Source organism: Ranitomeya imitator, chromosome 2, assembly GCF_032444005.1.
Source record: "Ranitomeya imitator isolate aRanImi1 chromosome 2, aRanImi1.pri, whole genome shotgun sequence".
Taxonomy (NCBI): domain Eukaryota; kingdom Metazoa; phylum Chordata; class Amphibia; order Anura; family Dendrobatidae; genus Ranitomeya; species Ranitomeya imitator.
In genome coordinates, this window is record NC_091283.1 from 325754738 (window position 1) to 325771411 (window position 16674).

The 16674-nt window shown below is 54.2% G+C and overlaps 1 protein-coding gene across 2 annotated transcripts in view; it reads right to left on the reverse strand.

The window, feature by feature from the left end:
- Positions 1–16166, reverse strand: part of LOC138663527 (zinc finger protein 182-like) — a 41810-nt gene extending 25644 nt beyond the window's left edge. Inside the window, exons 1-9 of one of the 2 annotated variants that reach the window (XM_069749766.1) lie at positions 16001–16113; positions 5851–6000; positions 5545–5724; positions 5338–5461; positions 5157–5254; positions 1217–1366; positions 908–1087; positions 702–825; positions 521–618 (exon numbers count right to left, since the gene is read on the reverse strand). In XM_069749766.1, the coding sequence (XP_069605867.1) occupies positions 521–618; positions 702–825; positions 908–1087; positions 1217–1366; positions 5157–5254; positions 5338–5461; positions 5545–5724; positions 5851–6000; positions 16001–16081 (1185 nt within the window). In that variant the 5' untranslated portion in view covers positions 16082–16113. Of the gene's footprint in view, positions 1–520; positions 619–701; positions 826–907; positions 1088–1216; positions 1367–5156; positions 5255–5337; positions 5462–5544; positions 5725–5850; positions 6001–16000 lie in introns of both variants that reach the window. The other variant, XM_069749767.1, reaches the window with a different exon arrangement.
- Between the last annotated feature and the right edge of the window lie 508 nt (positions 16167–16674).

The window sequence follows — 16674 nt, forward strand, 5'->3', positions numbered from 1 at the left end:
TAAAGTAATGGAGCACCGCTACTAGGGTTTTGGGAATGACTTAATGATGGCAGATTACTGTCGGATGTTATATAGGGACAACCCGGAAAAATTGTATCAACGACAGTCTAATGTCAAGCAATTTTAATTTCTGCTCATATTTTGGTTTCTATTTTGCATATGAAATTATTTTGGTTCAATAAAAACTGTTTTGTAAAGTGAAGCATTTTTTTCTGATATGCAGATTACTGATTTCTTAATGTCGCCAGTATATTTTCTATACCTTATAATAATGACGCTGCTCCATGGAAACTATACATGCTATAGAAAAACTATACACATTTTTAAAATCAGGACAAAAAGAGGATTCAGAAAAGTACAATGTCACTGCGATGATTACAAAGAATATTTTTTTGTGTCGACCTGTGTTACACAAGTATAAAACATATAATACTGGGGGATAAAACAAGACTGAGCACAAGACCTTCACAGCCGTCTACACATCATAGGGGAGATCTCATGACACCTTCTCTCCATCTACCTGATGATCCTGAGGAACATTGGGATCTTCTTGTTTACAGTCCTGTGGAAGAAGAGGATGGGGACATCTCTCTGGTGTTGTCCTCTTACTGGATAGATCTGGAGGAAAGGCATACAGGGACTGAATTCATTATTTACATACAGATAATTACAGGCCGTGTGTATTTAGTCCTGTCTATTACCTGGTGATGTGAGGGGCTGGGGAACCTCCATCATGACGTCCCTGTACAGATCTTTGTGTCCTTCTAAATACTCCCACTCCTCCATGGAGAAATAGATGGCAACATCCTGGCACCTTATTGGAACCTGACACATACAATGATACCGTCATCCCCCGATCCCTTCATATTGTTACTGTATAATGTCCCAGCATTCCCAGTAGTGTCACCTCTCCAGTCAGCAGCTCAATCATCTTGTAGGTGAGTTCTAGGACCTTCTGGTCATTGATGTCCTCATGTATCAGGGGGTGAGATGGAGGCATTGTGATTGGGCTCAGGTGTCTTCCCCATCCCTCAGACACAGGGTCCTGACAGCGCTCACTAGAGGTTTTCTTCACTACTGTGTAATCCTGGTAATGGAGAGACACATTAATAAATCTCACTACAGACATTTCCAGAGTCCTCACCTCTACAGTTCTGTCCATCTGTTATTCCCATAGATAAGAATGATGTAATGTGACGTCATCAGAATCTCTCACCTCTCCAGTAAGCCGGAAGAGGATCTCTAGGGTGAGGTGTAATATCCTCTCCGCCATCTTGTCTCTGTCCATATCCATCCTTGATGGGTAAATCAGGAAAATTCTCTTATATAGAAGATCTTCACTGAGAGGATCCGATATTGTAGAGACCTGAATGAGAAGAAGATGAGCCGATGTTTCCAGGATTTTTCTTGTGGGAATTGGCTGCGATATCCCCTGTGCAATATATTTTTAGTATTAATGCGCCAGTAATGGGGAATCACCACATCCCTCCACCCGCAGAGCCGCACTCCACATAGAGAATAATGGAGGCTCTAGCACTGACCTCCACCCGCTGAGCCGCACTGCACATAGAGAATAAAGAGAACGCTTGGTCCACTCCCATCTAATCCGCTATCTCTCGGATAACTCTCTTCTCGACCCCTTACAATCTAGTTTCCGCTCTTACACTCCACTGAAACTGCCCTCACTAAAGTCTCTAATGATCTAATAACAGCTAAATCCAAAGGTCATTGCTCTCTGCTGATTCTCCTGGATCTCTCTGCCGCATTTGACAAGGTGGATCACTAGCTCCTCCTCACTATGCTCCGCTCTATAGGCCTCATGGACACAGCCCTCTCCTGGTTCTCCTCCTACCTTTCTGACCGCTCATTCACTGTATCTTTTGCCGGCTCCTCTTCCTCTCCTTGTCCCCTTACTATCGGGGTTCTGCAGGGTTCAGTCCTAGGCCCCCTCCTTTTCTCTCTATACACTGCCCCTATTAGACAAACAATCAGCAGATTTGGGTTCCAGTACCATCTCTATGCTGACAACACCCAATTATACACTTCTTCCCCTGACATCACCCCCACTCTAATTCAAAATACCAAGGATTGTCTGTCTGCTGTCTGTAACATCATGTCCTCCCTCTATCTGAAACTAAATCTCTCCAAAACTGAACTTCTTGTGTTCTCCCTTCTACTAACCTCACTCTACCCAACATCAAAATTACCCTGGAGGGTTCAACCATAACTCCCAAGCAGCATGCCCGCTGTCTTGGGGTCATATTCGACACCGAACTTTCCTTTACTCCCTATATCCGATCACTCACTCGCTCCTGTCACCTGCATCTTAAAAACATCTCCAGAATCCGACCTTTTCTCACCTTTGAAACTGCTAAGACTCTTACTGTCGCTCTTATTCATTCTCGTCTGGACTACTGCAACTCTCTTCTGATTGGTCTCCCTCTTTCCAAACTTTCTCCTCTCCAATCCATCTTGAATGCGGCAGCCAGGGTCATATTTCTGTCCAGCCGCTTCACCGATGCCTCCATCTTGTGCCAGTCATTACACTGGCTACCCATTCGCTACAGGGTCCAGTATAAACTCATCTCTTTTACCCACAAAACTCTCCACAGTTCTGCACCGCCTTATATCTCCTCTCTCATCTCCGTCTATGGCCCTACACGTGCCCTCCGTTGTACAAATGACCTAAGACTAACATCCCCCGTAATCCTAACCTCGCATCTCCATCTCCAAGACTTCTCTCGTGCTGCGCCAGCTCTCTGGAATGCACTTCCCCAGACGATCAGACTGATACTTAGCCCCGACCTATTCAAGCGCGCTTTAAAAAACCATCTCTTCAAACAAGCCTACCACATCAACTACTCAGTAAACTAACTTTGTCCTGTTCCCTCCTTCCAAATATTATTCTGAATCTGCACCCTACTATTCATCTGTCTCCACACCCTCCATGCACACGATAACTGCACTTGATACTTGACTATTGCACTTATACACACAGGCTGATGACCGGATCATGCAGCTTTATATGAAAATCCCTATTTATTATAACTGCCAGACCTGAAATAACAAGCACTTTTCACCTATTGTGTCCCCCATTTCCTTTTAGATTGTAAGCTTGTGAGCAGGGACCTCACCCCTAATGTCACTGTTTAAATTGTCTTAACTTGTACTGAATTTATTGTCTGTACATGTCCCCGCTTAATTGTAAAGTGCTGCGGAATATGTTGGCGCTATATAATTAAAAAAAATTATTATTATGGTGCCTCCAGCACCTGCAGAGCCGCACTCCACAAAGAGAACAATGGAGCCTCCAGCACCGACCTCCACCTGCAGAGCCGCACTCCACATAGTTGCTGGAGGCTCCATTATTCTCTATGTGGAGTGTGGCTCTGCGGGTGGAGGTCGGTGCTGGAGGCTCCATTATTCTCTATGTGGAGTGCGGCTCTGCGGGTGGCGGTCGGTGCTGGAGGCTCCATTATTCTCTATGTGGAGTGCGGCTCTGCGGGTGGAGGTCGGTGCTGGAGGCTCCATTATTCTCTATGTGGAGTGTGGCTCTGCGGGTGGAGGTAGGTGCTGGAGGCCCCATTATTCTCTATGTGGAGTGCGGCTCTGCGGGTGGAGGTCGGTGCTGGAGGCTCCATTATTCTCTATGTGGAGTGCGGCTCTGCGGGTGGAGGTCGGTGCTGGAGGCTCCATTATTCTCTATGTGGAGTGCGGATTCCTGAACGTGTGCACATAGCCTTACAGTGTGGATGTAGCAGAGCCGTCAGCCGTGTGTGTGCGAGGTGTATGGAGCGGAGCCGTGTGTGTATGGAGCGGAGCCGTGTGTGTATGGAGCGGAGCCGTGTGTGTATGGAGCGGAGCAGTGTGGGTATGGAGCGGAGCAGTGTGGGTATGGAGCGGAGCAGTGTGGGTATGGAGCGGAGCAGTGTGGGTATGGAGCGGAGCAGTGTGGGTATGGAGCGGAGCAGTGTGGGTATGGAGCGGAGCAGTGTGTGTATGGAGCAGAGCCAGGTGTATGAGTAGTATGGAGTGGAGCAGTGTGTGTGCGGAGAGGAGCTGTGTGTGTATGAGGTGTACCGAGTGGAGCTGTGTGTCTATGAGTAGAGATGAGCAAACTTGTTCAGAAAACATTCGCCAATCTCAAATTCGGCAGAACGTAGCACATTCAGATTCATGTTCGCTTTCTTGAGTATTTTTGTTTTTACCCTGGTTACCGTTGTAAATGTAAAAAAAAAAAAAAACACAACATACTTACATTCCGGTGTCTGTCGCGTCCCCCGGCGTCAGCTTCCCTGCACTGTGTCAGCGCCGGCCGGCCGTAAAGCAGAGCACAGCGGTGACGTCACCGCTCTGCTTTATGGCCGACGCTTACACAGTGCAGGGAAGCTGACGCCGGGGGACGCGACAGACACCGGAATGTAAGTATGTAGTGTTTTTTTTTGTTTTTCTTTACATTTACAATGGTAACTAGGGTAAACATCGGGTTACTAAGCGTGGCCCTGTGCTTAGTAACCCGATGTTTACCCTGGTTACACGGGGACGTCGGCATCGTTGGTCGCTGGAGAGCTGTCTGTGTGACAGCTCTCCAGAGACCACAAATCGACTAAACAGCGACGCTGCAGCGATCGGCATCGTTGTCTATATCGCTGCAGCGTCGCTTAATGTGACGGTACCTTTAATGATGGCAGATCACTGTCGGATGTTATATAGGGACAACCCGGAAAAATTGTATCAACGACAGTCTAATGTCACGCAATTTTAATTTCTGCTCATATTTTGGTTTCTATTTTGCATATGAAATTATTTTGGTTCAATAAAAACTGTTTTGTAAAGTGAAGCATTTTTTTCTAATATGCAGATTACTGATTTCTTAATGTCGCCAGTATATTTTCTATACCTTATAATAATGACGCTGCTCCATGGAAACTATACATGCTATAGAAAAACTATACACATTTTTAAAATCAGGACAAAAAGAGGATTCAGAAAAGTACAATGTCACTGCGATGATTACAAAGAATATTTTTTTGTGTCGACCTGTGTTACACAAGTATAAAACATAATACTGGGGGATAAAACAAGACTGAGCACAAGACCTTCACAGCCGTCTACACATCATAGGGGAGATCTCATGACACCTTCTCTCCATCTACCTGATGATCCTGAGGAACATTGAGATCTTCCGGTTTACAGTCCTGTGGAAGAAGAGGATGGGAACATCTCTCTGGTGTTGTCCTCTTACTGGATAGATCTGGAGGAAACACATACAGGGACTGAATTCATTATTTACATACAGATAATTATAGGCCGTGTGTATTTAGTCCTGTCTATTACCTGGTGATGTGAGGGGCTGGGGAACCTCCTTCATGACATCCCTGTACAGATCTTTGTGTCCTTCTAAATACTCCCACTCCTCCATGGAGAAATAGATGGCGACATCCTGACATCTTACAGGAACCTGACACATACAATGATACCATCATTCCCCCGATCCCCACATAGCGCTACTGTATAATGTCCCAGCATTCCCAGCAGTGTCACCTCTCCAGTCAGCAGCTCAATCATCTTGTAGGCGAGTTCTAGGACCTTCTGGTCATTGATGTCCTCATGTATCAGGGGGTGAGATGGAGGCATTGTGATTGGGCTCAGGGGTCTTCCCCTTCCCTCAGACACAGGGTCCTGACAGCGCTCACTAGAGGTCTTCTTCACCACTGTGTAATCCTGGTTATGGAGAGACACATTAATAAATCTCACTACAGACATTTCCAGAGTCCTCACCTCTCCAGTTCTGTCCATCTGTTATTCCCATAGATAATGATGTAATGTGACGTCATCAGAATCTCTCACCTCTCCAGTAAGACGGAAGAGGATCTCTAGGGTGAGGTGTAATATCCTCACCGCCATCTTGTCTCTGTCCATATCCATCTTTGATGGGTAAATCAGGAAAATTGTCTTATATAGAAGATCTTCACTGAGAGGATCCGGTATTGTAGAGACCTGAATGAGAAGAAGATGAGCCGATGTTTCCAGGAATTTTCTTGTGGGAATTGGCTGTGATATCCCCTGTGCAATATATTTTTAGTATTAATGCGCCAGTAATGGGGAATATCCACATCCCTCCACCCGCAGAGCCGCACTCCACATAGAGAATAATGGAGCCTCCAGCACTGACCTCCACCCGCAGAGCCGCATTCCACATAGAGAATAATGGAGCCTCCAGCACCGACCTCCACCCGCAGAGCCGCACTCCACATAGAGAATAATGGAGCCTCCAGCACCGACCTCCACCCGCACTCCACAAAAAGAATAATGGAGCCTCCAGCACCGACCTCCACCCGCAGAGCCGCACTCCACATAGAGAATAATGGAGCCTCCAGCACTGACCTCCACCCGCAGAGCCACACTCCACATAGAGAATAATGGAGCCTCCAGCACCGACCTCCACCCACAGAGCCACACTCCACATAGAGAATAATGGAGCCTCCAGCACCGACCTCCACCCGCAGAGCCACACTCCACATAGAGAATAATGGAGCCTCCAGCACCGACCTCCACCCACAGAGCCACACTCCACATAGAGAATAATGGAGCCTCCAGCACCGACCTCCACCCGCAGAGCCGCACTCCACATAGAGAATAATGGAGCCTCCAGCACCGACCTCCACCCGCAGAGCCGCGCTCCACATAGAGAATAATGGGGCCTCCAGCACCGACCTCCACCCGCAGAGCCGCACTCCACATAGAGAATAATGGAACCTCCAGCACCGACCTCCACCCGCAGAGCCACACTCCACATAGAGAATAATGGAGCCTCCAGCACCGACCTCCACCCGCAGAGCCGCACTCCACATAGAGAATAATGGAGCCACCAGCACCGACCTCCACCCGCAGAGCCACACTCCACATAGAGAATAATGGAGCCTCCAGCACCGACCTCCACCCACAGAGCCACACTCCACATAGAGAATAATGGAGCCTCCAGCACCGACCTCCACCCGCACTCCACATAGAGAATAATGGAGCCTCCAGCACCGACCTCCACCCACAGAGCCGCACTCCACATAGAGAATAATGGGGCCTCCAGCACCGACCTCCACCCGCAGAGCCGCACTCCACATAGAGAATAATGGAGCCCCCAGCACCGACCTCCACCCGCAGAGCCACACTCCACATAGAGAATAATGGAGCCTCCAGCACCGACCTCCACCCGCAGAGCCGCACTCCACATAGAGAATAATGGAGCCTCCAGCACCGACCTCCACCCACAGAGCCGCACTCCACATAGAGAATAATGGAGCCTCCAGCACCGACCTCCACCCGCAGAGCCACACTCCACATAGAGAATAATGGAGCCTCCAGCACCGACCTCCACCCACAGAGCCGCACTCCACAAAGAGAATAATGAAGCCTCCAGGACCGACCTCCACCCGCAGAGCCGCACTCCTCATAGAGAATAATGGAGCCTCCAGCACCGACCTCCACCCACAGAGCCGCACTCCACATAGAGAATAATGGAGCCTCCAGCACCGACCTCCACCCACAGAGCCGCACTCCACATAGAGAATAATGGAGCCTCCAGCACCGACCTCCACCCGCAGAGCCGCACTCCACATAGAGAATAATGGAGCCACCAGCACCGACCTCCACCCGCAGAGCCGCACTCCACATAGAGAATAATGGAGCCTCCAGCACCGACCTCCACCCGCAGAGCCGCACTCCACATAGAGAATAATGGAGCCTCCTTCACCGACCTCCACCCGCAGAGCCGCACTCCACATAGAGAATAATGGAGCCTCCAGCACCGACCTCCACCCACAGAGCCGCACTCCACATAGAGAATAATGGAGCCTCCAGCACCGACCTCCACCCACAGAGCCGCACTCCACATAGAGAATAATGGAGCCTCCAGCACCGCCCTCCACCCGCAGAGCCGCACTCCACATAGAGAATAATGGAGCCTCCAGCACCGACCTCCACCCCCAGAACCGCACTCCTCATAGAGAATAATGACGCCTCCAGCACCGACTTCCACCCGCAGAGCCGCACTCCACATAGAGAATGATGGAGCCTCCAGCACCGACCTCCACCCGCAGAGCCGCACTCCACATAGAGAATAATGGAGCCTCCTTCACCGACCTCCACCCGCAGAGCCGCACTCCACATAGAGAATAATGGAGCCTCCAGCACAGACCTCCACCCACAGAGCCGCACTCCACATAGAGAATAATGGAGCCTCCAGCACCGCCCTCCACCCGCAGAGCCGCACTCCACATAGAGAATAATGGAGCCTCCAGCACCGACCTCCACCCCCCAGAACCGCACTCCTCATAGAGAATAATGACGCCTCCAGCACCGACCTCCACCCGCAGAGCCGGACTCCACATAGAGAATAATGGAGCCTCCAGCACCGACCTCCACCCGCAGAGCCGGACTCCACATAGAGAATAATGGGGCCTCCAGCACCGACCTCCACCCGCAGAGCCGGACTCCACATAGAGAATAATGGAGCCTCCAGCACCGACCTCCACCCGCAGAGCCGGACTCCACATAGAGAATAATGGGGCCTCCAGCACCGACCTCCACCCGCAGAGCCGGACTCCACATAGAGAATAATGGAGCCTCCAGCACCGACCTCCACCCGCAGAGCCGCACTCCACATAGAGAATAATGGAGCCTCCAGCACCGACCTCCACCCGCAGAGCCGCACTCCACATAGAGAATAATGGAGCCTCCAGCACCGCCCTCCACCCGCAGAGCCGGACTCCACATAGAGAATAATGGAGCCTCCAGCACCGACCTCCACCCGCAGAGCCGGACTCCACATAGAGAATAATGGGGCCTCCAGCACCGACCTCCACCCGCAGAGCCGGACTCCACATAGAGAATAATGGAGCCTCCAGCACCGACCTCCACCCGCAGAGCCGCACTCCACATAGAGAATAATGGAGCCTCCAGCACCGACCTCCACCCGCAGAGCCGGACTCCACATAGAGAATAATGGGGCCGCCAGCACCGACCTCCACCCGCAGAGCCGGACTCCACATAGAGAATAATGGAGCCTCCAGCACCGACCTCCACCCGCAGAGCCGCACTCCACATAGAGAATAATGGAGCCTCCAGCACCGACCTCCACCCGCAGAGCCGCACTCCACATAGAGAATAATGGAGCCTCCAGCACCGCCCTCCACCCGCAGAGCCGCACTCCACATAGAGAATAATGGAGCCTCCAGCACCGACCTCCACCCCCAGAACCGCACTCCTCATAGAGAATAATGACGCCTCCAGCACCGACTTCCACCCGCAGAGCCGCACTCCACATAGAGAATAATGGAGCCTCCAGCACCGACCTCCACCCGCAGAGCCGCACTCCACATAGAGAATAATGGAGCCTCCTTCACCGACCTCCACCCGCAGAGCCGCACTCCACATAGAGAATAATGGAGCCTCCAGCACAGACCTCCACCCACAGAGCCGCACTCCACATAGAGAATAATGGAGCCTCCAGCACCGCCCTCCACCCGCAGAGCCGCACTCCACATAGAGAATAATGGAGCCTCCAGCACCGACCTCCACCCACAGAGCCACACTCCACATAGAGAATAATGGAGCCTCCAGCACCGACCTCCACCCGCAGAGCCGCACTCCACATAGAGAATAATGGAGCCTCCAGCACCGACCTCCACCCGCAGAGCCGCACTCCACATAGAGAATAATGGGGCCTCCACCGACCTCCACCCGCAGAACCGCACTCCTCATAGAGAATAATGACGCCTCCAGCACCGACCTCCACCCGCAGAGCCGCACTCCACATAGAGAATAATGGAGCCTCCAGCACCGACCTCCACCCGCAGAGCCGCACTCCACATAGAGAATAATGGAGCCTCCAGCACCGACCTCCACCCGCAGAGCCGCACTCCACATAGAGAATAATGGGGCCTCCAGCACCGACCTCCACCCGCAGAGCCGGACTCCACATAGAGAATAATGGAGCCTCCAGCACCGACCTCCACCCGCAGAGCCGCACTCCACATAGAGAATAATGGAGCCTCCAGCACTGACCTCCACCCGCAGAGCCGCACTCCACATAGAGAATAATGACGCCTCCAGCACCGACCTCCACCCGCAGAGCCGCACTCCACATAGAGAATAATGAGGCCTCCAGCACCGACCTCCACCCGCAGAGCCGGACTCCACATAGAGAATAATGGAGCCTCCAGCACCGACCTCCACCCGCAGAGCCGCACTCCACATAGAGAATAATGGAGCCTCCAGCACTGACCTCCACCCGCAGAGCCGCACTCCACATAGAGAATAATGGAGCCTCCAGCACCGACCTCCACCCGCAGAGCCGCACTCCACATAGAGAATAATGACGCCTCCAGCACCGACCTCCACCCGCAGAGCCGGACTCCACATAGAGAATAATGGAGCCTCCAGCACCGACCTCCACCCGCAGAGCCACACTCCACATAGAGAATAATGGAGCCTCCAGCACCGACCTCCACCTGCAGAACCGCACTCCACATAGAGAATAATGGGGCCTCCAGCACCGACCTCCACCCGCAGAGCGGCACTCCACATAGAGAATAATGGAGCCTCCAGCACCGACCTCCACCCGCAGAGCGGCACTCCACATAGAGAATAATGGAGCCTCCAGCACCGACCTCCACCCGCAGAGCCGCACTCCACATAGAGAATAATGGAGCCTCCAGCACCGACCTCCACCCGCAGAGCCGCACTCCACATAGAGAATAATGGAGCCTCCAGCACCGACCTCCACCCGCAGAGCCGCACTCCACATAGAGAATAATGGAATCTCCAGCACCGACCTCCACCCGCAGAGCCGCACTCCACATAGAATATAATGGAGCCTCCAGCACCGACCTCCACCCACAGAGCCACACTCCACATAGAGAATAATGGGGCCTCCAGCACCGACCTCCACCCGCAGAGCCGCACTCCACATAGAGAATAATGGAGCCTCCAGCACCGACCTCCACCCGCAGAGCCACACTCCACATAGAGAATAATGGAGCCTCCAGCACCGACCAACACCCGCAGAGCCACACTCCACATAGAGAATAATGGGGCCTCCAGCACCGACCTCCACCCGCAGAGCCGCACTCCACATAGAGAATAATGGAGCCTCCAGCACCGACCTCCACCCGCAGAGCCGCACTCCACATAGAGAATAATGGAGCCTCCAGCACCGACCTCCACCCGCAGAGCCGCACTCCACATAGAGAATAATGGAATCTCCAGCACCGACCTCCACCCGCAGAGCCGCACTCCACATAGAATATAATGGAGCCTCCAGCACCGACCTCCACCCACAGAGCCACACTCCACATAGAGAATAATGGGGCCTCCAGCACCGACCTCCACCCGCAGAGCCGCACTCCACATAGAGAATAATGGAGCCTCCAGCACCGACCTCCACCCGCAGAGCCACACTCCACATAGAGAATAATGGAGCCTCCAGCACCGACCAACACCCGCAGAGCCGCACTCCACATAGAGAATAATGGAACCTCCAGCACCGACCTCCACCCACAGAGCCGCACTCCACAAAGAGAATAATGAAGCCTCCAGGACCGACCTCCACCCGCAGAGCCGCACTCCTCATAGAGAATAATGGAGCCTCCAGCACCGACCTCCACCCACAGAGCCGCACTCCACATAGAGAATAATGGAGCCTCCAGCACCGACCTCCACCCACAGAGCCGCACTCCACATAGAGAATAATGGAGCCTCCAGCACCGACCTCCACCCGCAGAGCCGCACTCCACATAGAGAATAATGGAGCCACCAGCACCGACCTCCACCCGCAGAGCCGCACTCCACATAGAGAATAATGGAGCCTCCAGCACCGACCTCCACCCGCAGAGCCGCACTCCACATAGAGAATAATGGAGCCTCCTTCACCGACCTCCACCCGCAGAGCCGCACTCCACATAGAGAATAATGGAGCCTCCAGCACCGACCTCCACCCACAGAGCCGCACTCCACATAGAGAATAATGGAGCCTCCAGCACCGACCTCCACCCACAGAGCCGCACTCCACATAGAGAATAATGGAGCCTCCAGCACCGCCCTCCACCCGCAGAGCCGCACTCCACATAGAGAATAATGGAGCCTCCAGCACCGACCTCCACCCCCAGAACCGCACTCCTCATAGAGAATAATGACGCCTCCAGCACCGACTTCCACCCGCAGAGCCGCACTCCACATAGAGAATGATGGAGCCTCCAGCACCGACCTCCACCCGCAGAGCCGCACTCCACATAGAGAATAATGGAGCCTCCTTCACCGACCTCCACCCGCAGAGCCGCACTCCACATAGAGAATAATGGAGCCTCCAGCACAGACCTCCACCCACAGAGCCGCACTCCACATAGAGAATAATGGAGCCTCCAGCACCGCCCTCCACCCGCAGAGCCGCACTCCACATAGAGAATAATGGAGCCTCCAGCACCGACCTCCACCCCCCAGAACCGCACTCCTCATAGAGAATAATGACGCCTCCAGCACCGACCTCCACCCGCAGAGCCGGACTCCACATAGAGAATAATGGAGCCTCCAGCACCGACCTCCACCCGCAGAGCCGGACTCCACATAGAGAATAATGGGGCCTCCAGCACCGACCTCCACCCGCAGAGCCGGACTCCACATAGAGAATAATGGAGCCTCCAGCACCGACCTCCACCCGCAGAGCCGGACTCCACATAGAGAATAATGGGGCCTCCAGCACCGACCTCCACCCGCAGAGCCGGACTCCACATAGAGAATAATGGAGCCTCCAGCACCGACCTCCACCCGCAGAGCCGCACTCCACATAGAGAATAATGGAGCCTCCAGCACCGACCTCCACCCGCAGAGCCGCACTCCACATAGAGAATAATGGAGCCTCCAGCACCGCCCTCCACCCGCAGAGCCGGACTCCACATAGAGAATAATGGAGCCTCCAGCACCGACCTCCACCCGCAGAGCCGGACTCCACATAGAGAATAATGGGGCCTCCAGCACCGACCTCCACCCGCAGAGCCGGACTCCACATAGAGAATAATGGAGCCTCCAGCACCGACCTCCACCCGCAGAGCCGCACTCCACATAGAGAATAATGGAGCCTCCAGCACCGACCTCCACCCGCAGAGCCGGACTCCACATAGAGAATAATGGGGCCGCCAGCACCGACCTCCACCCGCAGAGCCGGACTCCACATAGAGAATAATGGAGCCTCCAGCACCGACCTCCACCCGCAGAGCCGCACTCCACATAGAGAATAATGGAGCCTCCAGCACCGACCTCCACCCGCAGAGCCGCACTCCACATAGAGAATAATGGAGCCTCCAGCACCGCCCTCCACCCGCAGAGCCGCACTCCACATAGAGAATAATGGAGCCTCCAGCACCGACCTCCACCCCCAGAACCGCACTCCTCATAGAGAATAATGACGCCTCCAGCACCGACTTCCACCCGCAGAGCCGCACTCCACATAGAGAATAATGGAGCCTCCAGCACCGACCTCCACCCGCAGAGCCGCACTCCACATAGAGAATAATGGAGCCTCCTTCACCGACCTCCACCCGCAGAGCCGCACTCCACATAGAGAATAATGGAGCCTCCAGCACAGACCTCCACCCACAGAGCCGCACTCCACATAGAGAATAATGGAGCCTCCAGCACCGCCCTCCACCCGCAGAGCCGCACTCCACATAGAGAATAATGGAGCCTCCAGCACCGACCTCCACCCACAGAGCCACACTCCACATAGAGAATAATGGAGCCTCCAGCACCGACCTCCACCCGCAGAGCCGCACTCCACATAGAGAATAATGGAGCCTCCAGCACCGACCTCCACCCGCAGAGCCGCACTCCACATAGAGAATAATGGGGCCTCCACCGACCTCCACCCGCAGAACCGCACTCCTCATAGAGAATAATGACGCCTCCAGCACCGACCTCCACCCGCAGAGCCGCACTCCACATAGAGAATAATGGAGCCTCCAGCACCGACCTCCACCCGCAGAGCCGCACTCCACATAGAGAATAATGGAGCCTCCAGCACCGACCTCCACCCGCAGAGCCGCACTCCACATAGAGAATAATGGGGCCTCCAGCACCGACCTCCACCCGCAGAGCCGGACTCCACATAGAGAATAATGGAGCCTCCAGCACCGACCTCCACCCGCAGAGCCGCACTCCACATAGAGAATAATGGAGCCTCCAGCACCGACCTCCACCCGCAGAGCCGCACTCCACATAGAGAATAATGAGGCCTCCAGCACCGACCTCCACCCGCAGAGCCGCACTCCACATAGAGAATAATGAGGCCTCCAGCACCGACCTCCACCCGCAGAGCCGGACTCCACATAGAGAATAATGGAGCCTCCAGCACCGACCTCCACCCGCAGAGCCGCACTCCACATAGAGAATAATGGAGCCTCCAGCACCGACCTCCACCCGCAGAGCCGCACTCCACATAGAGAATAATGGAGCCTCCAGCACCGACCTCCACCCGCAGAGCCGCACTCCACATAGAGAATAATGACGCCTCCAGCACCGACCTCCACCCGCAGAGCCGGACTCCACATAGAGAATAATGGAGCCTCCAGCACCGACCTCCACCCGCAGAGCCACACTCCACATAGAGAATAATGGAGCCTCCAGCACCGACCTCCACCTGCAGAACCGCACTCCACATAGAGAATAATGGGGCCTCCAGCACCGACCTCCACCCGCAGAGCGGCACTCCACATAGAGAATAATGGAGCCTCCAGCACCGACCTCCACCCGCAGAGCGGCACTCCACATAGAGAATAATGGAGCCTCCAGCACCGACCTCCACCCGCAGAGCCGCACTCCACATAGAGAATAATGGAGCCTCCAGCACCGACCTCCACCCGCAGAGCCGCACTCCACATAGAGAATAATGGAGCCTCCAGCACCGACCTCCACCCGCAGAGCCGCACTCCACATAGAGAATAATGGAATCTCCAGCACCGACCTCCACCCGCAGAGCCGCACTCCACATAGAATATAATGGAGCCTCCAGCACCGACCTCCACCCACAGAGCCACACTCCACATAGAGAATAATGGGGCCTCCAGCACCGACCTCCACCCGCAGAGCCGCACTCCACATAGAGAATAATGGAGCCTCCAGCACCGACCTCCACCCGCAGAGCCACACTCCACATAGAGAATAATGGAGCCTCCAGCACCGACCAACACCCGCAGAGCCACACTCCACATAGAGAATAATGGGGCCTCCAGCACCGACCTCCACCCGCAGAGCCGCACTCCACATAGAGAATAATGGAGCCTCCAGCACCGACCTCCACCCGCAGAGCCGCACTCCACATAGAGAATAATGGAGCCTCCAGCACCGACCTCCACCCGCAGAGCCGCACTCCACATAGAGAATAATGGAATCTCCAGCACCGACCTCCACCCGCAGAGCCGCACTCCACATAGAATATAATGGAGCCTCCAGCACCGACCTCCACCCACAGAGCCACACTCCACATAGAGAATAATGGGGCCTCCAGCACCGACCTCCACCCGCAGAGCCGCACTCCACATAGAGAATAATGGAGCCTCCAGCACCGACCTCCACCCGCAGAGCCACACTCCACATAGAGAATAATGGAGCCTCCAGCACCGACCAACACCCGCAGAGCCGCACTCCACATAGAGAATAATGGAGCCTCCAGCACCGACCTCCACCCCCAGAGCCGCACTCCACATAGAGAATAATGGAGCCTCCAGCACCGACCTCCACCTGAAGAGCCGCACTCCACATAGAGAATAATGGAGCCTCCAGCACCGACCTCCACCCGTAGAGCCGCACTCCACATAGAGAATAATGGAGCCTCCAGCACCGACCTCCACCCGCAGAGCCGCACTCCACATAGAGAATAATGGAGCCTCCAGCACCGACCTCCAACCGCAGAGCCGCACTCCACATAGAGAATAATGGAGCCTCCAGCACCTACCTCCAACTGCAATTTGCACTCCACATAGAGAATAATGGAGCCTCCAGCACCGACCTCCACCCACAGAGCCGCACTCCACATAGAGAATAATGGAGCCTCCAGCACCTACCTCCAACTGCAATTTGAACTCCACATATGGCTGGTCTGTGCGCACAGGACCTGTGATGACCTCACATGAGGGGAGGAGTCAGTGGTCACATGGTCAGGGGCCTCAGTGTATGCAGGACTCTGCTGTGCTGGTTGTCATGGTGCTGGATGAGGGGAAGATTATGTGTGGGGTCAGGAGGGGTTTACAGTGTGGATGTAGCAGAGCCATGTGTGTACAAGGTGTACGGAGCGGAGCCGTGTGTGTACGAGGTGTACGGAGCGGAGCCATGTGTGTATGGAGCAGAGCCATGTGTGTATGAGGAGTATGGAGCGGAGCAGTGTGTGTGCGGAGAGGAGCTGTGTGTGTATGAGGTGTATGGAGCGGAGCCACGTGTGTATGAGGAGTACGGAGTGGAGCCGCCATGTGTGTATGAGGAGTATGGAGCGGAGCAGTGTGTGTGCGGAGAGGAGCTGTGTGTGTATGAGGAGTATGGAGCGGAGCAGTGTGTGTGCGGAGAGGAGCTGTGTGTGTATGAGTAGTATGGACCGGAGCCACGTGTGTATGAGGAGTACGGAGTGGAGCCGCC